This window comes from Lepidochelys kempii, chromosome 2 (genome assembly GCF_965140285.1).
Source record: "Lepidochelys kempii isolate rLepKem1 chromosome 2, rLepKem1.hap1, whole genome shotgun sequence".
NCBI classification, from domain to species: Eukaryota; Metazoa; Chordata; order Testudines; family Cheloniidae; genus Lepidochelys; species Lepidochelys kempii.
In genome coordinates this window covers 84,852,964-84,879,725 of record NC_136381.1, presented here as the reverse complement: position 1 = coordinate 84,879,725, position 26,762 = coordinate 84,852,964, and the positions used below count along the sequence as shown (strand labels likewise).

The following is a 26,762-nucleotide window of genomic DNA, read 5'->3' as shown; positions in this document are numbered from 1 at the left end:
CAGGGCCTAATAACATCAGCCAAACTATCAGAGGCTCGTTCACCTGCACATCCACCAAGATATATGCCATCATGTGCCAGCAATGCCCCTCTGCCGTGTACATTGGTCAAACTGGACAGTCTCTACGTAAAAGAATAAATGAACACAAATCAGATGTCAAGAATTATAACATTCATAAACCAGTCGGAGAACACTTCAATCTCTCTGGTCACGCAATTACAGACATGAAAGTTGCTATATTACAAGAAAAAAACTTCAAATCCAGACTCCAGCAAGAAACTGTTGAATTGGAATTCATTTGCAAATTGGATACAATTAACTTAGGCTTGAATAGAGACTGGGAATGGCTAAGTCATTATGCAAGGTAACCTATTTCCCCTTGTTTTTTCCTACCCCACCCCCAGACGTTTTTGTTAAACCCTGGATTTGTGCTGGAAATGGCCCACCTTGATTATCATAGACATTGTAAGGAGAGTGGTCACTTTAGATAAGCTATTACCAGCAGGAGAGTGGGGTGGGAGGAGGTATTTTTTCATGCTTTGTGTGTATATAAAAAGATCTTCTACACTTTCCACAGTATGCATCCGATGAAGTGAGCTGTAGCTCACGAAAGCTTATGCTCAAATAAATTGGTTAGTCTCTAAGGTGCCACAAGTACTCCTTTTCTTTTTGCGAATACAGACTAACACGGCTGTTACTCTGAATACAGATAAATGTACACTTACCCATTTTACTTTTCCAAGTAATTGCTGTAAATGATCAAGAGATGTTACATGATTGTGAATGGGAAAGAAGTTGGATCACAAAACCCTTTCATTTTTAAATGTTTGGGAAACACTCATCTACCTAGAACCACTATATTCCAGCAGTTTGGATTAGGCCCTTCTTCCCTCCAAGGGAGAACCATGAAATTTACTAGATATGAATCCTTCAGATAGGGCCTTAAAACATGGCTGTCTGGATGTTAGATATCCCAGTGATGCTTTTTAAAAAAAGTTTCTGCTTATTCACCTGCCCTTATATTGCCCCTACTAATTTTTGTGGTTTTACAACCACATTTTTAAAAAAATATTTTTAATTTGTGAGATACATTATGCATATGGAAAGTAAAAATCTATGTTTAATGTCAGTTCTTAAAAAGGAAGTGATAGTTCACCTGCAGAAAGAATGCACATATGAAATAATGGCTATACATACATAATTGGCGTAATTTTAAATTTTGGCCCATAAAAGGGGACAGTCAACTTGAAACTTACTCTACTCATAAAAAGTAGACCAGATTTCAGTCCCAAAGACTCCCTGCTGGGTTTTTGGCCACACAAACAGGGGGACTGACAACATAGGGGAAAGAATAAAATTGTAAAGTGCTGTCAAACGCACAAAGTACATTGGGAAAAAATATTGTAATCTGTCAGTTCAGTAACCTGAGGTGTTACTTGTAACTATATTAGGTTACAAACTTTTAGACTGAAGTGTGATTTAAGTTAGGTGGACCTCTAATGCTTCAACTATAACAAGAGGTCAGGAAACCTAGTGAGAGAGATTTTCAAAAGCACCTAGGAGATTTAGGCACACAAGTCCTATTTAAGGTCAATTGGATGTGTGCATCTACACCCTTGTAGTGCTTTTAACCCCCCCCCACCCCAAAGTTTAAGGAAGGTCAGTTTATACTTTCCTGGATTATTATTATTTTTTCTGTCTTAAACAGCTTAAGAAATCTATCCATTTTTTGAAAATATTTCCACATTCAAAACGTGCATTTCCTAGAGACAAATACAGCTCCAAAACATAAGTCAGGGAATTCATTTAGTTTTTGTTGAAAGAGGCACTCCTTATCTACCAGAAAGTTTCTCCAGCCACACTCCAGTGTTATGTGCATTCTTTATGTGGTTTATCCCACCCTTCTCATAATAGAATCATTTAGGAAAATGAGGTATTTAACATTTTATTCAATATAAAATACCCCCCAAATCTATAAGGAACTTCTAAGCAATCACATTCTGTACAATAGCTATATCTGTGATAAACTAGTAGACCAGTATACTGTATCCAAACAAAAGCCAAAGAACCAATTACAAATTGCTACATACCGATAACCAGTAGCAGATACATTTGTTTCCAACTAAGACAATGTACTTTAGTAGCAAAATAGATTCAAAGTAGTAATGTTCTGTTGTCTTTGGTGCAGCAGTTTAAGAGCAACATTCCATTTCAAGAAGGCCTATTTCTCCTCTGGAATAACAGAAAGATTACCTATTAGATTACAAACTCATGTTGGGGAAGAAGCCTCATTCCGTGAGCAAGATTTTCAGAAATGACTAATTATGAGTGCTTCAATTTTTGAGTGCCCAACTCCAGACACCTTAAAGAAGCTGGGTTTTCAGAAAAAGACGAGGAGCACCCACACTCCAAAAAGTCTGGAAGTTTGAAGAAACTAGAAGGATTAGCTAAATTGCAACCTGTTTTACTAACTTCAGCTGGTAATCATTGTGGCATGGGTGTAGATAGCACATTACAGAGGGCCAAATCTTCTACTGGTGTAGAAGTCAGTGCAGCTCCATTAACTTAAAATATGTATATATATATAATTTACATGCTGTGATCTAGCCCAAAAATCATAGCCAATTAAATAATTTATTGCAAATAATATTAATTTCAAATGTAGAAATTTTTCCATTATTCAAGCAGCTTTAATATTTGAGCAGGAAATTTACAGAATACTCAAGAGCAAGACATTCTGGCCTGGATTCTCCAACTTCTCACCCATTACCCCTGTGAGTAGTCCCACTGAAATGAGATTTACTCATGTAATCTTATTCCGATTTTATTCACTATAATCAGTAGACAACTCCTAAGAGTAAGACTGCAAGTTGTGCCCAAAATTAGACAAACACCTAGTGACAAGTTGGTTAGGGAAGCAGGGGAGGACAGAGACTTAAGCAATGAAAGAAAACATGGCCCTTGGGAGAGCTTTTTCAAAATCTAATCATAACAGGTCATATGAGGAGCTTTGTTGTGTATATTTGTTTGTTACTTCCTTATAATTAGAGTAGGAGTATATGGCTCTGGCGAGCATATACGTAGTAGAAAATGAACCAAAATAAATGCATTCTGAAAAGAAGAAAATTTGTCTGGCTCGCAGGAAGAGGGAGGCTGTTCAAGCAGAAGAGGACAGCTTAAAAATGGCAAGCGAGAGAGCGGGGAACAGAGAGCCTTGAGTAAGAGGAGAAATGGGAGTATTAGCTACTTGTAAACCTTTGTAACAGTCTGTATGGTCGGGATAACTTATTGGAGTGTAAAGTGGGAGAATGGATAATTAGGAACCTAATATTTAAAGCTACCATCCCAATGACAATGTTTGAAGCAGAATACCCATTTGTGAGCCAGAAGATCTCATACATACCACATTAATTCCAGGCTATTTTCTATAATCTGAAAGCACAATATAAGCCATATATAACATATTAAAGAGACATCCAGCTCAGACCTGTGCATAATCTTTGTTGAGAGATGATTTGAGCTCAGGTTTTGTTTTATTGTGTGGGTTTGTGTTTCAAACACTACCTAGCTGCAGGTAGATTTACACATTGGACTGTGTTTTGTCATCTGCCTTCTAGAGACTTGATGAAAGCATAAGCAGCAACTCTAAAACACAATGGGGTAATTAGTTTTTATTATAGATACTTATTCATTAGCATCAATGATATTTTATTATTTATTACTATACACAGTTGATACATCAAAAAATCCAAATATTGACTGAAGTATTTTCTGTTAGCTAGCTGGGAGATACTGTGGTACATTTAATTACTAAGGACAATAAATGTTGATTTTAAAAAAAGTCCATGTCTGCTGTACAAAGTAGGAAACAAAAAAGAGAAACAAGACTGATTTAAAAGATAGCTACCCACGTTCTCCTGTTTATTAGGCTTGAACCTCTCTTATAGACACTAATTTTAACCCCTCTAAGGAAGACAGGATGAAGAGGTGCTAAAGTAAGCTATAATGAGAGCTTTTGCTTAACAACCCAATAGCTTTCTGTAAAAATAATAGTATATCTAACAGTAGCTTCCATGTTGCCAGAGAGGATAACATGCCTTGCGTACATCTGTCTCTGGTTCAGACATATCTGGGTAGCAAGATAAGGTTGTTTTCTGGGAATGTGGACCACTTAAAGGGATACAACGTGACTTAATAGACTAAGCTCACTTTTTCTATACTACTTAACAAGGTTCAATATTGTCCTTAATTCCCCCCCAAAAAACCTTCTTTAAAAATTGTTAAGGGTTTTTCTACTCTGCTTTATGTTGAGAAGGGTCTTTGGGCAGGTGTGACAGTTCTTGGGGTACCCAGATTGGAGTTATTTCGCTATCCCCTGAGGTAGCTGGGTGTTAGCTCTGTAACACCACCGACCAGCCAGCGACTCCAGCACTCTACTCTGGGCTATTTCATCCCTGTCTTTACCTTGCAGATTAACAAGTGCCCAAGACCTCTTGAATCGTTCCCCTGTGATATCCAGCCCCTTATCTTGGCTACTCACAGAAATCCCAGATTCTCTGCTCTTAAGCGTATCCAAGTTTACCAGTTTTACTTTGAATCATCGCACCTATAATAACTAAGACTCTACCAAGTTCACAGACTGTGAAACAAGTCCTTCCCCGTGAAATCCAATCCTCCAGTAGGAGGCTCCTCACTGCTAGTCCCAGCCAGGCTGGGGAAGCACAGGACTTGTTCTTCCCCAGCAGTCGCTTTCAGTGGGGAGATCAGAGCAACTTTCAGAGGCAATGCAGAAGTGAGGGCAGTACACCCTCACTTCTGCACTACAGGAGCCCCGGAACTTCCTGCAGCCAAGGAAGGTACTTGGACATAGGTCTGATCTCCCCACGAGACTAGCTGTGCAGGGGAAGAGCAAGTTCTGTCACTCCCTAGCCCGGCCAGGAGTCAGGCTTGGAGCTTCTGCCCCTGCGGCATCTTCCAGGGCTCAGGCACCAATTTCTCCAGGGTGCCCCCAAATTGGCTGGGAGTCCTGGGCAAGAGCCCTGTGGGCCCACGCAATAATTTGCCACTGGCTGGGACTAGCAGTTAGAAGACCCCAGCTGGGGTGCTCCCAGCAGCACCGGGGAGATCAGACTCACCTCTACCTCCGGAAGCTTCCTTCAGCTACAGGAAGTTCTGTGGTTGCTGCCTTCAGAGCCTAGCTCTGTGGGCAGCATGGAAGTGAGGGTGGCAACAGCCCACAACAGCTCTGCAACCCCCCCACGACCCGCTTTTAGGTTGGGACGCCCCCTGTGAAATTTCAGCTGTAAATGTGCAATTGGCTAATTTTTCATATCCTATGGTCATGAAATTGACCAGAATGGAACTTGAATTTGGTAGGGCCCAATATGTAACAGACAGCATTTATAATAAAACAAAAAGGTTTTCTTTAAGCAAGAATGGATAGTTAATGAGAAACAAGAGTCATAGAAACAAATGGTTACACTATAAAACAAAATAATAAAACACAAACTAGGACCTACACTTAATAGATATCCTTCCTATTTAATAAAGTAGTCCCCCTAAAAAGGTCAGTCTGATAGGGAGCTGGCTGGTTTTCCAGGAATCAGTCTTTTATGAAATACCTCCACTCAACAAGATGTCTCCTCAGTGAATGGATGCAGAGTGTCTTTCTCCACCCTGTGACATACTGAATCAGTCTTTTGTCTTTATAACAGACCGGAGATCGCCATTTCTGTGAATAACGTTCCCTTTTTATCTCCATATGGTTTTGAATGTTTGCAATGGACTTTGATGGTTTTGACTGTTAAGAGATGGGGCCACGGTAGATTATTGAGCCTGGCATTATATCACCAGCTAACCAGGGTGCGATGACAACTCTTTCCTGATTGAACAGGCCATCACTGAGACAGATGATTCCTTAATTATTACCTGTGCACACATTTCACAATGATTATGAGTATTGATAAATTACAGGCTTTCAGTAGAGACCTTATATGCTACCCTTTATGAATAAATACCATGAAAGAGGGGTACTGGTGTAATCAGTTTGTCAGGTCTGAGACAGGAGTTGCTTGTAAAGTACAGTTAAGCCTTTGCCAGGTGGTTTCCTCTGAGTGTCAGCAGGTCTGTGAGCAATACCAAACATGCTCAAGCACAGTCCTCCTCCCCTGTCTACTGCCTGTTCTCTTTTGGTGCTGCTGCTGCCACTGGTTAAAAAACCAAAACACTGTCTCTTGCAGGGCGTGGGGAAGGATGTGCACCATCAATAGAAACAGTTACATTTCCTATATACTGTCAAATGCACAGTAAACACAAAAATGGGAAAAAAACCCCTTTCATCTCAGTTATTAGTAATCTTATAGGTTTATTGCAACATTAGTCAATACAAAGTTTTCAGATGGCAGATTTTCAAGTTGGCAATGTCCCTTTTAGCAGTGGGACTTGATGTCCCATCTATAAATCCATTCCAGGTCATTTTTCAGAATGGTAGCGCTGTATCTTAAACCCATTAAATATTTCTTGGAGGAGCACAAGTAACGTGAACACCTCCTACTAGTTACAGAGGGATTAAAATTAAATTTGTTCTCTGGGTTGTGTCTTGCCATAGTTGCATAAATGGATAACAAAGAAAGTAAAAACAAATCCATTACTTTATTTGCAAATAATTTGATTAACCTCTTAATTTGTTTTATAGAATGATGCACATACTAAAAACTAAAAGGAAGCTATGTACATTTGTAAAAGAGTCTATGAAACATAACAGCAATTCAGCTAACAAGGAAATCTCTGACAGGTGATGCCTACATTGAAGGACGGATGCCTCTAGAGCTCTGCAAATTCAAAATTTTTATCTTCTTCATCCTTTTTGAGAATTACACTGCATCAGCCTTCTTTTTATAGTTGTCTAGGATCTCTCTTAAGTTTGCCAATAAATCTTCTGACATGAATTCTTCAAAGTCTCTATCAACCTTTACATTCTGCTCACCCAGGTATTTCTGAAAGAGAGTTTCAGCAAACTAGTTAAACTATTGCTTTCTCTAATAATGTTGATCGATGGTTTCTTCTTAAGTATTTGGGATTTGCGAGCTGCATGTGTTTTGAGTAATCTCAACTTCTAAATGTGAAATATTTTAAGTCATTCTATTCTTGAGGGAGACGCAGGAGGAGGAGGGAGGAAGATTAAAATGGACAAGGAAGGACTACTAAATTTCAGCTGCCATTCCTGACTTCTACTGAACAAAGGATTAAACTCATCAACTTTATTATCAGAAGCTCCAAGCTCTTTTTAACAGGACTATAGATGCTATGATTGGTATTTTATTCAAAGGAGCAAACTCTTTAATACAGATGCAGTTATCCTTCGGAAAGTCCCACGTTCAGAAGGATTTCATTTTAGACAGCAACAAGTTTGACTTACCTCTACTGATACTACATGAGTAGCAATCACTTCCAACAGTCGGTTCAAATTATCACCCACTTTCCTACTCTCTTCTGTTGTCATCTGCATAACAACCTGGTATCTAAAGAATAAAAAGCCCTTTCCTTAATTATACAAGTTGAACAACAGTGGAAACAGAATCACTTTACTCTGGCTGATGGTTCAGAGTAATACAACTTTTTATGGGATAATTTATTTGAATTAGATCAGACTTGTTTTCTTAAACTTAACTTTGAAAAACAAGGATAATTTTTATGCTGGTCAATAAAAAGTAAAGGATCACAAGGAAAAGAAGAACAACAGAGAAAATCCTGTCTATCAGGATCAAAATACAGCTTTCCTGGATTTTTCTGGATGAATTACTGCACTCAAGTATGTCTTTACTGAACTCTGATGGATTTACACTCTCACTATAACCAAATACATCATATGAAGGTACACTGGAAGACAACTGAACACAACTATGGGGCAAACTGGTTAAATATCCTGGCAAAGCACATTTACTGTGGAGGGAAAATATTTTATAGCTCTAAGCTTGCAGAAGGAGGGTAATGATATTGAGTCTCATGAAAAATAACTGAAATGGGTACTTACTCACTTAAGGAACTATAAAAATATCATCATATAATGCTAGACATGTTAAAACTTAACACTGAATGACCTGTGCAATATATCTCAAAAACCAATCGCTAGCTGTTGTTGGACTTACTGCCGCTGAACATCATGCAACTCGTTCATAGCTTCACTGAAGCCTTCATTGATTCCACTCTCAAGCAAGTGTTTATGCTTCTCCAATAATTCCAGCTCAGTTGCACATTTTCTCTCTCTCTCTTCTGCTTCCTGTAATGGTAACAGGAAAGTTAGTATTTCTATTTTTTATTTTTAAGAGACAAAATTGTTCTCTCTCAATTTCCAACCAATACTCATATTAGAATTAGTAAATCAACACACTTGTAATGCCATGCTGCAGCTTATTTGGAAACCAAATGAGAGAGTTCAAGGGGGTCCCTTTGTACTACTCTGGAGTACAACTCCCACTCCACCCTTCAACGCTTGGGTTGCTCCAGCCTTCCCTTCCAAGTCTAACAGCCAGCCCGCCCTCCCCCCCAAGTTATTTGAAGAATTAAGATAGGCAGTAGTATTCACCTCTCTCACAGTGGGAGTACTCTGGGATCCTGATTACTCCTGCACATTTTTGTGATTTTACAAGAATATCCATTTTTAAGTTTTTCTTTCCCCTGTTCCTCTGTGAAAGGCTCAAACAAAACAGGCGAAAGACTGACTATATGCAGGGAAAGAGTGAAGTTGGCAATACACATAGTGCTATCAAATGCACAAAACCAACAAAAAGAATTCCCGCACTCCAGAGCTTTCAGTTCTAGTAAACTTAAATGTTACTCATAATAGCAGATAAGTCATACTTCTGCTCAAAAATTGTTGATAGTCTTTCTAATGTTTGTATAGTGTTTTGAAAGTTATATGAATAAGTATTATTACCAATATCACAGCTGTTAAATATTTTGTTGCCTGGGGGTATGTCTACACTACCCGCCGGATTGGCGGGCAGCGATTGATCCATCAGGGGTCGATTTATCTGGCACAATAAATTGACCCCTGAGCGCTCTCCCATCGACTCCTGTACTTCACCGCCGCGAGAGGTGCAGGCAGAGTTGATGGGGGAGCGGCAGCAGTCGACTCAACGTGGTGAAGACACCACGGTAAGTCAAGTCGACTTCAGCTACGTTATTCACGTAGCTGAAGTTGCTTAACTTAGATCGATTCCCCCCCAACCCAGTGTAGACCAGGGCTTACTCTAATAGCATAGTATCAATAGCTGAGTTTAGGTGTGTTGTGAGGCAAGAGTGTGATGGTCAGCTGCCTTCAACTCCTAATTAGTGCATCAGTAGCCAAGTAATGCAGACCCTTTTTGTGGTTTACAGCTCCACTAACTCTTTCAAACCTACACCTCTAACATTAACACTAGCTTATTTTGAAGTAGCATTTTTTCCTGTGCATCACTCTTTCTCAGAAATATAGTTCTCAGGGCAAGAACAAACATAAGAGAAGGGGTTGCTATACAAGATGACAGGTGCCAAAGCAGTAATGGGGATGTTAAGGGGACCACTCAGTCAACAGGAGGGCTCTTTTTTGTTACCAAAGATGTTCTACTGGATGTTAGATCAAGACTTTCTTCAGCGCTGAAGTCTCAATTATGTATCAGTTTGTTTATGACTGTGACAGCACCAATAAGACTCAAATGGCCAGTCAGAACACAACTTTCGATTCTCACTATCCAAATCCCCCATTGAATTTGTCTCAGTTTATAAATAGTGCCTACCTTAAGCTTCTGGTGGTAAAGGTCATCCAGCTTTTGGGCCTCTTCCTTAAGCATTTTAACACTGCTTTTCTTTTCTAATACCATTGTGTTCACCTGAAAGTACACAGTTGGTTAAAAAAGTCCAGCAGTAGTCCTTCAAAAATTCCAACCTGCAATTTTGAGTACTTTCCACCTTCACAGAAAATATATACATAGAAGCCACATCCCCCCATGATTCTTATTTCAACTCCCAAAGATGAATACTTAGATCAACTCCTATTATGTACCAGTGTAAGGAATAATTGTTAGTGACACAAACTATGTATACAGAGAGAATTGTACCCTTTGCCTTCAGTATTACCTCTGATTAAGTGGGGATGGAGGTTGGGGGAAGAGGTGAAAATAAGCTACTTCAAAAACAGGTCTTAATATTCTTAATATGAATAACTATTAGAAAACTAATATAAACTTTGACAAGCCATATTTTCTGTGTACAAAACATTTCCTGAACAAGAGAATTTTGTAATAGGTGTCCTATTAAAAGTGCTTCTTAAAGTGGCAGCAAACTTAGCAGCATGTTATTTCATCAGAAATTTCAAGAACAATTCTTCTATCTGATGCAGTACCAGTTTTGAATGCTCATTTGTTGGCTCCTCCTCCAGACAGGTCTACACTTTTTTTTTTAAATGCTGCTCCTGTTAGCTAATACATATATATTATGTGTAGTATACACCACATTAATGGATATTATGCCTTCAGTATTCATATACATTATATATATATGTGTTGGGAAGTTATAGTAACTGAATGTATTATACTATTCTTTCCACAATTCTGTTCACCCATGTCAAGTATCCCATAACACTTTGCAAAGCTGAGTTCAGAAACTCATTAGAAAATAGGAAGCCTGTCAAAGTCAAGATACATTTGTTCTAGGTCCCAATAGAGGTACTTTCACAGGCAACTGTCTTGGAATATAGTATCCAAAACAAAGATAAGGAAAGGTATAGGACAAGAAGTTAAGGAACTGGTGAGTTGGATCTTAGGTGAAGTACTTTTTAACTGGTAAACAGCCATGATATAAATGTAAGTGGTCTTGGGGCTGTATCTTTGAAGCACACCTATTGTGTGATAATCATGCTGAGAGAAAAAAAAAAGAGTTGTTCTCAGGAGGTGTATGTATGTCTTCCTTTTGTATTGTAGCACACTGTTTTGTATATAGACAAATTGGCTGAGCTTTGTTATTTGGGTTCTTGAGCATTTTTAATATCCAACTGCAAATATAGTCAAAATCAATTGGCTATAATATTAATTAACAACCTCTAAACATGGAATACCTTCCCCAAACTAATCCATCTTCAGGTACCTGCTAGGCCCAGTTCTACTCTGAAACCTACAAGATATCAGTCAGTTAGTGATGGCTAGGTTGGGCAGAAGTCTGAGAAAGCTCATTTTACTTATTTGTTTGTCTAAAAAGAAAAAGCTTTCCAATATTTCTGCAAACTTATGTGACTGCATCTTATTTTTGTTACCCTTGACCACCCAACTTTCTCTTCTGTTAATCACTTTTGCATCTTTGAGGCATGGACCATAGGTACCTTTGTTTCGTACTGTGCCTAGTACAATATGGGGTGGGGGATGGACTGACCCTGGCAAAGGCCTTTGGGCACTACCAGAATAAAAAAAAATAAAAATAAAATGTTTTTATAATATGTAAGTGGTCAAGTGTTAGTAATGGTCTAGCAAAGCTTAATATCGAGACACCATAAGCATGTGTAGCTCACCTGTTCCAATGTATCCTCTAAACCCATTTTCTTGTGGGTAGCTTTTCTAATTTCTTCTTCTGTCCTATTTATGAGCTCCATAAGGGGAGCCTGAAATGCACATACAAAAGAAATAGCCATTTAAGAAGCGGTGCGTGTTGCAATAAGGAAATTGTCCCAGAAACCTCCAGAATTTACAATAATTTAGAATTGAACAAAACCATTATTGCTCAGAGAAAAGCCCCACCACAATTTAAAACTTCAAAGGATGGGCATCTGGAACCTCTTCAGCAAGACTCAAGCTTTCAACCAAGCCACTTTATAAGCAAAAAAGATGACTTGGGGTGGTGTGAGAGACAAAAAGAAAAAAAAACACCCTGAAAGTGATGTCAGTTTCTCCCCTCCCTCCCAAAATGACTTACCACTCCCACCACCCCTTATACTTTTTTTTTTTTTTTTTTTTTACACTTAGACCATCTATACTTTACCATTTATTTCCTTTTGCCATTCCCGTCAGTACATCTCAAAGCACTGTACTGACGTTACATAAAGGGTAGTTTAAAACTTCCTAACAAAGTTGCTTATAAATGAAGTACTAACTCTGTTCCTAGGAGCGAAGCAGCAATAAAATTATCAGTCTTTTAAACACAATGGTGTCCACTTACATGAATATGAGTTCTGTATTTGACTAGACAGTTTGGTCCTGCTTCAGGATTAAATTTAATCTCAAAGTCATGGCCTTTAGAATTCTCTGCACTTATTGGGATTAGTTTCAGCTTTCGAGCCAGCTTGTGATACTCTGCCAGTTGTGTTTCGATCTGTTCGGTTGCAGGGGGAGAGAGAGGGAAAAGCCAAAAATTAACAGAAATTCCAAGCATGCATCCAACTCCAAAGCCTTGCAGCAAGCTCATTGTTCTTACTATGAGTAAAAGAGTGCCCAATTGCTCCACGAGCACACACACTTCTTGGAAATGCAAGAGTTCTAGGTTTTGTTAACTTACCAATTAGCGTTTTTGGTTTAACCACTGCGAGTCTTGTAGATTGGCTCTCAGAAGTTTCATAATGTATACAAGTGAGATTGAACAGTTTCCTTATTTGACTTATTGTATTTTCTCATCATGAAGTATAACTACTCTCCAGTTTTCACTTGGGTACTGACTCTCAAAGCTAGGAGATGGATACTTATGAGTAGTTTGTAAGGCTCCAAAAAAAGGCAAACATCTGTCATAACTGCAATGCTTCTAATGTAGGGAGCAAGAGTTATGGACACTGCACATACACAATTGTATGGCCTAGCAAGTTATTTTAATGATTACTTACCTAGAGAGTTTCAAAATTGGCCTGTTTCCTGATCCCCAGGTGTTACTTAGCAACAGTGCAATATCTATTTTGTTTTTATTTCGCATTAGCTCTGAATTTTACAGCTATAAGCAAGTGCCATGTAAAGTTATACAGTGTTTGAGCAGAATTATTTTTTTTTGGTGTGCTTTGCCCAACAAGCAGCAACTTTAAAAAACTGCCATTTTAAATTAGAATACTAAGGGCCAAACTCATACTTTCAGCAGGGCTGAATTCAGTGGAATTGAGGGACGAGTTTGGTCTTAAAAGCTCAGAGAAATATTGATGCAAATTAAAGTGCTAAAATGGCATAAATTACATTAGGGATATTTAATTCCAAAAAAGTGATTTAGACAGCCAGCAACTTTGAAAATTGCCTTTCTGCATCAACATCAGTGGTTGACAGCGGTGCATACCTGCTATCCCATAGATGATGCACAAATCATTATGCATCACAAAGACATTTCCACTCCACTTGAAAGGAGAGGTGGGCAAGAACAAAAGTGTTTGTTCAAGATAAGAATAAATACAGACACTTTTAACAGATTAAAAATGATAAGACACATTACTGCTATTGTTAAATTAATTTAGGAAACTAATTGGCAGTAGTGTCTTAAATTTCAGTTTTTGACTAATCTTGAATTAAGTTTTAAGGATGCAAACTGACAATTGCCTCTCTCAGATAGTAGTGCTTTCACATACCGCCTCTTTTCCTTTAGCATATTTCATCTCTTCATTCCATAATTGGTGTTCTTCTGCCTCCAGTTCCTTGGTCAGCTTGTTGATGGTTTGCTGCAGTTCATCCCTTTCATGATTTATTCTCTCAATGTCTGCAACTGAGTACTTCTGGTTATCAAAGATGTGCTGGAGGCGTGCATTCTCCTGCTTCATCGCTTCAACTTCCATTTCTGAATTTACAAAATGTTTTTTTAGATCTATTAGAAACTCAGACTAGTTAATGGCTGTGTAAGCATTATAACTACTCCATATTAGTTCATACTTTGCTTTCTTAAAAGTTTCCTAATTTAATACCTGATGTATCTTTCTGAGCCCTGGAGCTAACATCTCTAATGTGACCTAATTCAGCAATACTATAACTTTTAGCAAAAGAAAAGGTGATTGTTTCAGAAGTTTGGGCAATTTCTAGTTAAAACAAGTTAGAATCAGATGTTTTGCCAATTAAATATTAATATGGAAAGGAAATCACTAAATATACACTAAAATTAATAATAGAATCTTACATTTAGAAGGATTATTTTTGTATAAAAAGGATCCCCAAATGCTTTACAAACAACATAAGGATGCTTTCACTCAGTTTTGAAGTAAACCTAGCTCTAGACCAGTGTTCTCAAGCTTTTTGTACTGGTGTCTCCTTTCACACAACAAACCTCTGAGTGCAGCTATCCTTATAAATTAAAAGCGTGTAATAACTTCATGACCGCCAATTTGAGAACCTGTGTTCTAGATGTTAAAATAAATAAATAAAAAAATCAGGATCAACTAATAGGTTCTTAAGTATCAGCCTATGCATTTTTTAAAAGTGATGCATACATTGGTCTGGGAAATAATCACTCACTTGCCATTTCCTCACCACACCCTCTTCAGAGCCTATAGAGTGGCTACAAATCTAATAAAATCTGTTTTGTTAGGAATCTATATAGGAAAGTTTCTCTGTAGGATCATGATATGCACAATAAATATTTCACACTCTTAAAGCTGAACTAAGTTGTTTTTAGCATGGTCGACCATTTGTGAACAGTGCTTCTTCCTCACCTGCTGTTTCAAGTTCCCCATTAATTCCTTTCACTTTCTGGTCAAGGATGGTTGCATGAGACTCCAGATTAACCATGTAAGCCTGATATTTCTGAACATCTGCTTGCAAAGAAGATTTCAGTTTTTTCAATGACACTAAACGATCCTTTTGTGGGGAGGAGAAGGGGGGGAAAAAAAAACACCAACCTCTCACTTAGAGAATTTGTAGAAATAAAATCATTTTTACTTTCTATGCAGGACTGTGCCGTGACGACAAGAAGCTTTGTTAGGCTGATGAAGTTTTCCTTTATACTCGCTCCCTCTTTTTAGCAGTTGACTTGCCCAAAGCCTTAGGCATTCCCAACAGCTTTATTAACCTCAAACATTTCAATCCAAAAGCCTCTGATACTTTTGTTTGTATCACAACAACACTTAAAAGCCTGTATCAAGGATAAGGGCCCAGTAGTGCTAGGCACTGAACAACAAGCAATAAGCTAGTTCCACCTCAGAGAACTTGCAATTTAGGGTTATGACAAGACAACAGATGGTGGAAACAGGGGAGAGGGGACAACAGTAAAACAAGCACATTTTGAACAGGAGAAGTACAGAAACTCCTCACTTAAAGTCCTCCCGGTTAATGTTGTTTCCTTATTACCTTGCTGATCTATTAGGGAACATGCTCATTTAAAGTTGCGCAATGCTCCCTTATAACGTTGTTTGGCAGCCACCTGCTTTGTCCACTGCGTGCAGAAAGAGTAGCCCGTTGGAGCTAGCCGCGGGGGGGTGGGGTGGAGGGGGTGGGGACAGGGGCTTGGAACCAGGGTGGATCGGCAACCCCCCTAAATTCCCAGTGTAGCAGCCACCCAGCAGGCTATCAATTGCCAGGCAGTTCAACTGTCCCTCCCCCCACTGCCATGTGCTGCTCCTGCCCTCTGCCTTGGAGCTGCTCCCAGGAGCCTACTGCTTGCTGTGCGGGGAGGTGAGGGGGTGTGCTAATGTCAGGGGGTAAAGGAGCGGGACATGGCAGGACAGGGGTCAGGGAGCTTGCTGGCAGCAGCTGCTGTCTCAACTTGCTGATCTACTTAAAAAGGCAATGTACTTAGAGTGGAGTCAGCATACTTAAAGGGGCAATACACGTCTCTCTCTCTCATACATGGTGTGTGTCTCTGTCTGCCATGCTGTCACCCCTCCCTCCATTTGTGCTGCCTTGTAGAGCATGAGGCTACATTAACAACGTGTTAACCCTTGAGGGCTCAGCCTAGTGCTAGTTCATCATTTAGCAGTAAGGTGTTCCCTGGGAAATATTCCTCTTCCACCCTTTGACTCCACCACCTCAATCAAGCTTCACAATCATCATTGCTGTGTTCTGTATTAAATTGTTTAAAAAACTTATATTGTGTGTATATATATATAAAAAAATATAAAATATAGTCTTTTGTCTGGCGAAAAAAATTTCCCTGGAACCTATTTACAATAATTCTTATGGGGAAATTGGATTCGCTTAACATTGTTTCACTTAAAGTAGCATTTTTCAGGAACATAATTACAACGTTAAAGCGGCAAAGAGTCCTCTGGCACCTTATAGACTAACAGACGTATGGGAGCATAAGCTTTCGTGAGTGAATACTCACTTCGTCAGATGCATGTCGTGGAAATTTCCAGAGGCAGGTATAAATATGCAAGCAAGAATCAGGCTAGGGATAACGAGGTTAGCTCAATCAGGGAGGATGAAGCCCTCTTCTAGCAGTTGATGTGTGAACACCAAGGGAGGAGAAACTGCTTTTGTAGTTGGCTAGCCATTGACAGTCTTTGTTTAATCCTGAGCTGATTGTGTCAAATTTGCAAATGAACTGAAGCTCAGCAGTTTCTTTTTGAAGTCTGGTCCTGAAGTTTTTTTGCTGCAGGATGGCTACCTTTAAATCTGCTATTGTGTGTCCAGGGAGATTGAAACGTTCTGCTACAGGTTTTTGTACATTGCCATTCCTAATCTCTGATTTGTGTCCATTTATCCTTTTACGTAGGGACTGCCCAGTTTGGCCAATGTACATAGCAGAGGGGCATTGCTGGCACGTGATGGCGTAGATTACGTTGGTGGACGTGCAGGTGAATGAACCGGTGATGGTGTGGCTGATCTGGTCCTCATCCTCCCTGATTGAACTAACTTCGTTATCCCTAGCCTGATTCTTGCTTGCATATTTATACCTGCCTCTGAAAATTTCCACTACATGCATCCAACAAAGTGGGTATTCACCCACAAAAGCTTATGCTCCAATATGTCTGTTAGTCTATAAGGTGCCACAGGACTCTTTGCCGCTTTTACAGATCCAGACTAACATGGCTATCCCTCTGATACAACATTAAGTGAGGAGTTACTGTAGTCTCAGTTTCCCAGTTTCCTAGCTACTGAGCCAATTTATATTTCAGTATATTATATATATTTAAAATACTTAAACTGACTTTTCAAATACGCAATGCTTTCTTACAAAACAAACATTTTGATAAGTTGCTGCCACTTGTCCCATACTCTTCTCCCCCCAAAACCCTCTAGATATTAAGTCCTTGGAGAGAAATCCTGTTGGATAAACAGTGCTTAGAATTACATTGGCTAAACTGTGAACATTGCAAAGTCTTCCATTATTTGAAAGTATCTACACAATACCTAACTGTGACTCAAGCCTTCCCAATAAAATGTTTTATATTGCATAGATATAGAGCAAATGATATCCAGGGCCAGCGTGAGTCACTTGGAACATCTGAAGGAATATTTACATTTTATTCTAGCATGAAATAGCCACATCAGTTTGCCCGTCTTACTGTTGTGTTATCAATGCTTTGCTATGGAAATATTATTTCCAAGGAATGTGAGCGGGGACCCGGAATATCAATATAAATCAAGTTAAAAAACAGCTCCCCTTCACTTATTTGGGTATATTTACTAACCGGCTCACTTTCCCTTTCTTTTTCTAGTCTTGCAATCTCTTCTTGCAACCTTTTATTTTCTGCTGCTAGAGCCTCCACCTGGAATTCATCTACATTAAACAAATCCTCTGCAAGGAAACAAAAAAAGGTTAGACTGCTCTCGTAAAACATCAACAGCCATACTGCATAATACCAATGCAGTTGCTTTTATTATAGCACACCAGACACCCAGGCTTTGAATAGACACACTTATCAAAAGGTTATAATTTTTATTTAATTCTTATCACACAATCTAGAACATAGACAAAAAAAAATATAAAATTAATCCAAGTGAGTTCTTGCCTATGTCAGATATATGCAGAAGCTCTACCATGTGGCGAGTTCCAGTAAACAGGGATTCTCAAACTTTTTGAAATGATTACTACACATAATTGTAGTAGAATGTTCACCTCATGAACCAAGTCCCTCAAAACTTCTCAAGTATAGCCCCATTTGTGACTGTGCAATATGTTACTTATGTAAAAACTGTGATAAATGTGGGGGGAAATGGTCACTTACTCACTCTGCTCCTCTAACAATGATTCTCTTCTTTTCCTCCCAGGTGCCTCCCAACAATTTGATTTGTCCCTTCCCTTGCTCCTTGCACATGCTGGACAGCTGCCTGGTTCTCTTTCCTTTTGAACTTTCCCCTCTCACTGATAACTCATGTCTCCTCTCCTACTAATGGCTCCATTAGCAGGCAACTCCAGTCCTATTGGTGGCTCTAGTCTGAGTGTGGCTCCTATGTAAACAGCAGCCACTGAGGGACTGAGTGAGATTGTCTCCTTGTTTTCAGCGGTTTCGACAGGCTCTCTGTTGGATGCCTGTAGAAGCAGGTGAAAACAGGGAGCTGCACCATACAACTTGCCAACACTCTGCAGACCATCAGCAAGTACTTCACAGGTCAGTTTGAGAAGCTCTGCAATACAGTGTGGAACCATACAGGCCCTGAAAAGAGACTGCAGAAGTGGAACCTTCTTACTCATCTGATCTGCTGTCTATATGTATTCAGTCACATCTGCATCTTTTAGTGAGAAAAGGAACTTTGTATTGCCTTTTATTTGTCAGCCCTGCTGAGCCAGAGGTAAGAATGAGCAGCAAATGCTATTTCATCTGTGCATCAACAGCATTGCATAATGCATTCCAATAACTTACACCCATACAACACCACTGATAACACAGGATTGCACGAGTATTGCTGAGGGCATAGGGTGACCAGCCTGTATTACTGGGGATGATACATAAGATGAAGACAACCTCATCTGACTCTCAGAGCCCAGGCTGAGTTTGCATGGTTGGCAGTTTGGAGGGGGGAAAAAATCCATCCTTTTATTTTCATATCTAATTTGCAAACAAGAGAGAAATATGGAATCAACCTTTTAGTTACAACTAGGCACTTTACAGAGAAGAATTTCACTTTTAATTGAAACAATTTATGGCCAAATATAGACTAACTCCTTCCCCCCTCGACACACACACACACACAACTTACTTAGCTTTGACTGCACTTCTGCATCAAACTCCTCAAAAGTGTCTCCACCCTTCATGAAGTGCTCATAGCACTTTACAGTGTAGTCCATAAAGAGCTGAAAATACAATTTAAAAAACTTGCATAAAGGAAAGCCAAAAGCTTCTAAGCATCTGGATATCCAGTTCCATCCCGCAAGTGGAATTAAACTGAACATTTTAATCAAAAAGATCTGTTATCAGTTTATTTACTAAGCACTGTCCATGCGCTCAACTCTTTACAATACAGACAGACGGGGTCTGGCCCAAGGGATTTACATTCTAAATTAAAAAACAGAATACAGTTCATACTTACTATACACCAACTGATCAGATGACCATTAACTCTTAGAACTGTTTGTTTTAATCCTGTTAGGATATTTTTAAATAGTTTGAATGAAGATAGCATAACTATATGGTACATAGGAAAGAAACTATTCTAAGTATAAAAAAGAAGGTACAAAGATGAGAATGCAGAAGAATACAAAAAGTATGGTGAGAGGCAATGGAGTGAAAACAAGAACAGGATGAAAATAAAGTGATGTAAGCCAGAGCAGAGTTCAGAGGTTTGAAGGCAAGGTCCAAAAACTTGACTTTCAGATAGCAAATGAAAGGATTTAAATAGGGACTTATATGGTACATCAGAGGAATGAGGGGAAATTTTTTTGAAGCAGCATTCTGCATGGCCTGGAGGAGAGCAAAGAGAGAAACCAGCAAGGTGTACAGTAAATGAGGCAGAATGGATGAGGATTCAATGGTACATAATGGGGAAGAGGAAAGATTAGAGGCAAAAGGATGAGTTCAGTTTGAGCTGAAGAGGAAGAGGAGAAGGAGTAATAGTCATCAACCAAAATGCTCAAGAAATTTGGGCAAAAACAAGAAGTGAGCATGGAGAGCAAAGCATGAAGAGAAAAACCATATAAGAGTGAATCCAAGTGGGAGGAGTAATCAACCACATTAACAAAAGAGGAGTCTAGGCAAGCAGCTTTTTGGTGTGGCTATGAGGTCTTTGGTGACCTTGATAAGACATTTAAATGGTGCAGTAGAACTGGATTTAAGGGAATTAAAGACAGAAAGAATAGATTGTGTATTCAATTGAATTTAGATGCAAAGGAGAAGGGAGGAAGCTGATGTGGTATTTGCAGAGGTAAGTGCGGACAAAAAAGTCTATTTTTTGGTGGTTTTGTTTGTTTTAAAAATAAGATGTATGAGGGATGATCTGATATAGTCCCCTGACAGATGATGTAGCCTGTATTGTTGGGCAGGGTGTCCATGTAATCCAGGAATCCCCAAAGATTGTAATCGGTTAGCAATTTTAAACTGCAGTTCTCTCAAGAGCAACTGAAAGTGGTATTGTGTGTCTTTTGTTTGTACGTTAACTCCAGCTCATATTTGTTCAGTTTACAGAGGTTTTATATTTTAAACAGTTTTTTCCATTGCAACTGCCAGCCCTGCAACCTCACCCCAGGATCCAAAATTCATCCAAGGTTCTTTCTTGCTTGTACATCACTGCTCATAACAATTCTATAGGTCCAATTATGCCCTCTGTCAAACTGTGCAACCCCACTGAAAAGTACTGCATAGCTTTAACTCAGGGCAGAACTTTTATTACTGATGATAAGAGGAGGAAAGAATGAAGCTTGGTTTTTAGATCTGGGGTTAGGTTGTAGGGCTAGCAGCTAGAAATAGTTTTACTCAGTTTTAATGTAAAAATGAAGATCTGAACTGGCAACATTTGTGACTAAAGGACCTCTTGATGCCAACTGGCAGAGGGCCTGGGATAAAGGGATCCCCTGGGTTCACCAAAAGAATTTCATGTAAGGTCTCTAATGAAAGCCAGTCCACTGGTCATCATAATCATTGACAGATGTACATACAGGAAATATGTGAGGAATTATGAATATATGCTGAAAATTATGTTGTATAGGTCTGGTAGTTAAAGGCAGATCACTAAGGATACAGTACCTGGAGACAAACTTCTCCAGATAGAAGATGGGAGACACTTATCTCCCTGGTGGACCATTCAGTATCCAGTATCTCACAATAGAAGTCTATTAGCATACTGATTCAAATGCTAATGAAGAACTTATGGAGACTTTAGAAGAGAATTAACAGGAAGAGGTAAATGAGGATTAGGGTTGCCAATTTTGATTGGATGTATTCCGGGAGGTTTCATCACATGACAATCTTTAATTAAAGATTAATCTTTAATTAAAGATTAATCTTTAATTAAAGATTAATCTTTAATTAAAGATTAATCTTTAATTCCTGAAGTCTCCAGGACAACTCTGAAGGGTTGGCAACCCTAATGGGGATGGACAGTTGTGGGGAGTGGAAGGGAATGGAGAAGCAGGGTGGATAAGGAACCCTGTTTTCAGGTGAAAAAAAATCAAAGGTTTGGTCTGGTATATTTGGGGATGCAGACACACACCCTGGCATCTTTTAATCTGTGAAGTCAAGCTGCCAGTGGGCTTGATTTTATAAAAGGGAGATCTCAGCCATCCTGGCTGAAAATTCTTAAAAAGGACTTAGGGTAAGCTCTCCCACAGCAGAAAGAGTGAATTAGGTTTAGGTCTAGAAAGTCTGTTATGATTTTGTTTTGTGTGTAACCATATTTCCAATATTCTTACTACCATTTGAATCTTTATGATCAGAGAACAAACTTATTCTGGTTTTTCCTATACATATATCTGAGTGCTGTGGGTTAAGTGGGAAGGCAGGTAATCCTGGATTAAAACTAGTAAAATGGTGTGTACTATTCCCTTGGGAGCAGTGAATCTCAGAGTTCTGTGAGTGTTTAGTGGAATAGGGGCTGGGCACTCCAGAGGAATGCTTGAAAGACTTGGAGGTTGGCATGTGCCTATTGCTAACCTATGCAAAGAAATTGAGGCCTAGGGAGGCCTGGAAGGCAGTGCTTGTGTTGCCAAAGGATGATGGAGTCAGGGAACCGATCTACATAAGGCACAGACAAGACTACTTCATGCTAAGGGCAGATGGTAGTGAGGTGCCGCACAATCCTGGGAAACGTCACCCCCATAAGAAAGAAACCCTACCTTTTTTAAATGGAGTTACTGTTCATAACAGTATTGCAATTTAATAAGAAAAGAATCAAGTTCCAAATATAGGAAATCTTTTGGACTTTGCCAAGAGAGGAAAATGAAAAGCAGGATGACAATCCTCTCTTCTCTCCTCCCCACCCCTCCTGAGGAGCAGAAGCACTGTGTGACAGAATCATAAAAACAAAGGATTCCTATTTTAAATTTAACAAACAGTTTCTATCCTGAAGTGGAACACTTAGACTATTAATCTGGTGTTAATCCACATTCAGGGAAGTAGTTTTAGCTGTAATTTACCAGTGCCCAGACAAAAGGAGGATGAGTGCCTTTCCTAAGAAATTTATTTTATTTTAAAAATTAATTTGGGTTGAGGTAAACAGTCCAGCCAATAATCGAGAAAATACAATAAAGCTTATGCTGCAGACATAACATAGTACAATCTTACAATTTTAAAAAAATAAGGAGACACTAGTACAAACTGTTACTTTCTTAAGCTAATTTACATTGTATTTATGATTTTGTGAAAAATAGCATTAAAGATGTAAGACTGACCAAGAAAACTGAAAGCCGAATTAAACTAGCTTAAGTTATACACATTGTCTTATGACAGTATACTTCAGAATCTAGGTCAGAGGTCCCCAAACTGTGGGGCGTGCCCCCTTAGGGGTGGAAAAACATTCAAGGGGGCATAGTGGGGCCAGGGGGGAAGAGAGGGAGCGCCACCCCATCCAGCTCTACTCTAACTCTGCTCTGGCCCTGCCCCCAGCCAGGATCCCGGCTTCCAGCCCCATCCCAAGCCTCGGCCCTCAACCGTAGTCCAGCTGCACCTCTGCACCCGGCCCCAGTCCTCACTCCTGCCCCCAGCCTCAGTCCTGTTTCTGGCCCCAGACCTGCCTCCAGCCTCAGCCTCTTTTACCCCTGTTGCCCCCCCCCCCCCCCCCCCCGGAACCACAGCCATGCCAGCCCTGGCTCGAGGGGTAGCGGGTAGGGGAGACACGACCCTGAAAATTGTGGGGACCACTGCTCTAGATGATCAGTTACTATAGTCACTGGTAAATTATTTTGGTACCTTATGATGTACAATTCCATCTTCTGTTTCTCCTTCCCAGGTCTGTCCTTCATCAAAGGGTGTGTTTTCCCTCATGGCAGAATACAACTAGAAGGGGAATTAATGGCATATGAAGTTAATAGTACTCCAGAGAATGCAGTCTGTGAAGACCTCTACCAGTTGCTGGATTACAGTATCACATTAATTTTAAGAAAAAGTCCATGGATGCAGAATTAGCATCACTGGACCAGTATCTCCTTTTTTTGGAGGTGGTTTCTAAATAGCAGCAGTGAAAATACCAAGTTTTGTTAGTTTAATTCTGCTGTTATGTTGCCAAGCTAAGTCTCGCAAGAGAGGCAAAAGAACTGTCTGGAGACTCCATATAACAAAATTGTATCATTTAACCTTCTGAATGTAAGCCAAATGTATCTTTGCAGCCATAAATACTGGAAGTTTTAGGGTTGGCTTTTCAAGAGTGCTCAAGACACAGGCATACACATCCCATTGTGGGACAGGTGTCCTGCATATTGAAAATCCCACCCTTACAGTTTAAATTTAATAAACTGAAGTAGATGGCCAAGGTCAACAGGAGCAAAAGGGAAGTTTCTCAGAAGCAAGTGGATTTTTCAAGCCCTATCTTACATTCCCCCTTTGAACTGAGTCTAGATTTTTTTAAGTGTTCATATATTTCATTTTTACTTACATGTAGGTACCTTGTTTTAGTGTAGGTATTAATCAACATCACAAGTTAGCTTAACAAGAAGTGTAAATATAAAATTAAAATCAAGTCATATGATATAGCATTATAAAAATAAGGCTAAAGTCTAGCTCCTATGTTACATCATCACTAACAATGTCATCTGGCAATTTTTTTTTTTTTGCTTTCTTATTGTAGTGTTTAGGCTACTTCAAAAGTCACTTAAGATACCTCTAACATTCTACCCTACAACAACACTCCATACATGAAAACAAATTTATTCTACTCAGTGAAGTCAGATAGTACCTTGACACAATCGATTAGCCAAACCAAAGCTGCTACAATCTGAGGCCAGGTGTGTGGAGCCCCCACTGTGTATATAGAGCTTTTTGACAATGCAAAGGGATACCTACAATGAAAAAGAATCAGAGCATTTTTCAAATAAAAGTTTTGTTCTGGTAAAAATACCCTGACTACACAAAATGGCATTCTTACATACACCTTGAGGCGAACCTTACCAATAAAAGCAAGGATGTGCTTCTACAGAGAAGCTACAGAAGAGCAAAATAGATTCTATTTTACATCATGCATAAAAAAAAAAAAAACAACAGCTAAGTTCCAAAAGCAGAATATTTCAGCTGGTGATGACAGGAGTTTAATGTCTTCTTGGAGTGAGGAGGTGGCGGTTTGTTGCATAGACAAGGGTAGTGCTGGAGCCAGAAGGGATGTCTTCAGACTATTCCCACAACTCCCATTTGCTCACCAGATTGCAAGACACATCCCTCCCTTTTTCCCTCTTTTTAGTCTGGTGCTGGGGGCAACTCTTGATCTTGACTCTCCTCTGCTGCTCTGCCTCCCCACCTGACATCTCCCCACTTGGAATGATTCTCCCCTTTCTCCTTTTTAGGCTATTTTGAGGAGAGAGACATGCACATCAGTGCTAGAAGGCAGGAGAGGGAGCTATTTAAATAGGTGCTAGGAAAGGAGACAGAGAGGCCTGGAAGGGAGGGTGATGAGGTGAGGAAGGAAAAAAGAATTCCAACATGTGAAGTACTGACCTATCTTTTCCCTCACTGTGGGATGTGGTAATGGTGCAGGCAGGTCTGAAGCCCATCCACTCCTAACCAACTGGCCAAGAGAAACAGAGGAAGAGCACCCAAGTCCCCACTAAATGAAATTCTCACTTCTGGGGCTCTCTAAATGCAAGACTGGCTTTCAAAAGTGGTTGTGAACTTAAGATCATATTATGAGGCAGAAATAGCATAGTTTTCAGATCCTAGGTTGAACTTACAGTGCTGGGAGCTAAATAAAACAACATCTGGAATCTGACCAAATTTGACATGCAAGTTACTGAGAAAGTTCATAAATATATAACACCTGGATGTTGCATTGCTAACTACAGACACAGTTTGGAAATCTTCTGAAATTGAATGTGTGGAAAAGTGAACCTTTTCTTCTGATTTTGGATTGCAGTATGCAAAATTAGTTTAGATTTATAGGGCAATGAGCTAAAAACGTTTTGCTGGTAAAGTGTGCCAAAGTGTTTTAAATGCAAATGTTCTTTAAACACCCAGATTCAGTTTTTAAAAAAAATGAATTATTTAAATCCATCTTCCAGCTCTGGAGACAAGTTTCTCAAACAGTCTTTTCATTACAAGAATCGTTACCATGTTTTGACAGCTACCCAGGATTGTATTCTGGTTACCTGGTCTCTAGTAAAATAGTCAGTTTCTCAGTATCACAAAGAAAGGCCATTAGAGAGCACCCTTCTTTTCAAAATTTCCACTAGATAACAGAAACCAAAGACCTCGCGTATTTGACATGGTGAGCATGCTTGACTCAAAGATATCAATATGAACTGAGGGTAATCATCACCTTGCTACCAGCACAAGGCACCTCACAGGATGAGTTAAATGCAATTCACACTTCCTCATGAAGTTGGAAATTTGGAGACTACCAACATTTAAGATTTTTTGAAAATGTTGGACCTACTACTATTTCCAAGCAACACCTAAGATTACTATTACAACAGCTAATTGTCCAGCTTGAGTGAAACGCACCCCAAAAAACCCTCTACATTCAACAAGCCACCTCCTAAACAAAACAAACAGGACCAACAACAATACTGGGGAGGGAGTTTAAACTACACAATTTTAAGTTTTACCATGCCCTTTTACATTAAGAAATTGACAAGAATGAATTCCTGATGCATACCCAAGCTCTTTAAAGATTCTGGGGATTTCCTCTTCAAACTTAGAATCGGGAAGCTCGTAAGGGCACAGGAAGCCATAGATAAAAGTGAAGATCTTTAGGAAGTCCTTAACAGATGGAGATTGGAGTGATTTCATGGAGACATTATGGGCATAACCATTCTCTACAAGAAACTGAGAAAAGACACATGCATATTACTAGTGTATGTAGGTAGATTCTAGACAAAAGCTAGGTTTGAGGCAAAGAAAAAAGGTAGATTTTGATTAACCCCATTTATGATTTAAACCAAACATTTAAAGAAAATAGCAAAATACCTCACAGAGCTGTCGGATACACTGCTGGATGAATGCCTTGTCATGAAGTGGCCTGGGATCCTTGATCTTTTCTGTACCAAACACACCATACTGACTGTTACGTGAACCTCCAGGACCACTAGTTCTAGAAACAAAAAGTTTAGATACCTGTAGACCATAACCGTAGTGTTCTTAAGCTTATTTACTTTTATTCACTTAATCACTTTTATTAAAGAATAATTACTCTGCTATGTCATTTGTATTCTGGAACAGGTTATCCACACGGAGTTATTCTGAAATAGTTATTGCAGAATAAGTTATTCTGCATTATCTATGCTAGTCAATGTCTCCATTTAGACAAAGCCTTAGTTTTAATACTAGTTGA

The 26,762-nt window shown here is 39.3% G+C and overlaps 1 protein-coding gene across 6 annotated transcripts in view; it reads right to left on the bottom strand.

The window, feature by feature from the left end:
- Positions 1-3,662: 3,662 nt before the first annotated feature.
- NDC80 (NDC80 kinetochore complex component) overlaps positions 3,663-26,762 on the bottom strand; it is a 33,292-nt gene continuing 10,192 nt past the window's right edge. For 5 of the 6 annotated variants that reach the window (XM_073331449.2, XM_073331450.2, XM_073331452.2 and 2 more), the window contains 14 exons: positions 26,399-26,522; positions 26,088-26,257; positions 24,180-24,282; positions 23,198-23,284; positions 19,059-19,152; positions 17,549-17,655; positions 14,630-14,774; positions 13,559-13,764; positions 12,184-12,336; positions 11,540-11,629; positions 9,777-9,869; positions 8,148-8,278; positions 7,418-7,520; positions 3,663-6,995 (listed from right to left, as the gene is read on the bottom strand). In XM_073331449.2, the coding sequence (XP_073187550.1) occupies positions 6,873-6,995; positions 7,418-7,520; positions 8,148-8,278; positions 9,777-9,869; positions 11,540-11,629; positions 12,184-12,336; positions 13,559-13,764; positions 14,630-14,774; positions 17,549-17,655; positions 19,059-19,152; positions 23,198-23,284; positions 24,180-24,282; positions 26,088-26,257; positions 26,399-26,522 (1,729 nt within the window). In that variant the 3' untranslated portion in view covers positions 3,663-6,872. The remainder of the gene's footprint in view (positions 6,996-7,417; positions 7,521-8,147; positions 8,279-9,776; positions 9,870-11,539; positions 11,630-12,183; positions 12,337-13,558; positions 13,765-14,629; positions 14,775-17,548; positions 17,656-19,058; positions 19,153-23,197; positions 23,285-24,179; positions 24,283-26,087; positions 26,258-26,398; positions 26,523-26,762) is intronic. The other variant, XM_073331454.2, reaches the window with a different exon arrangement.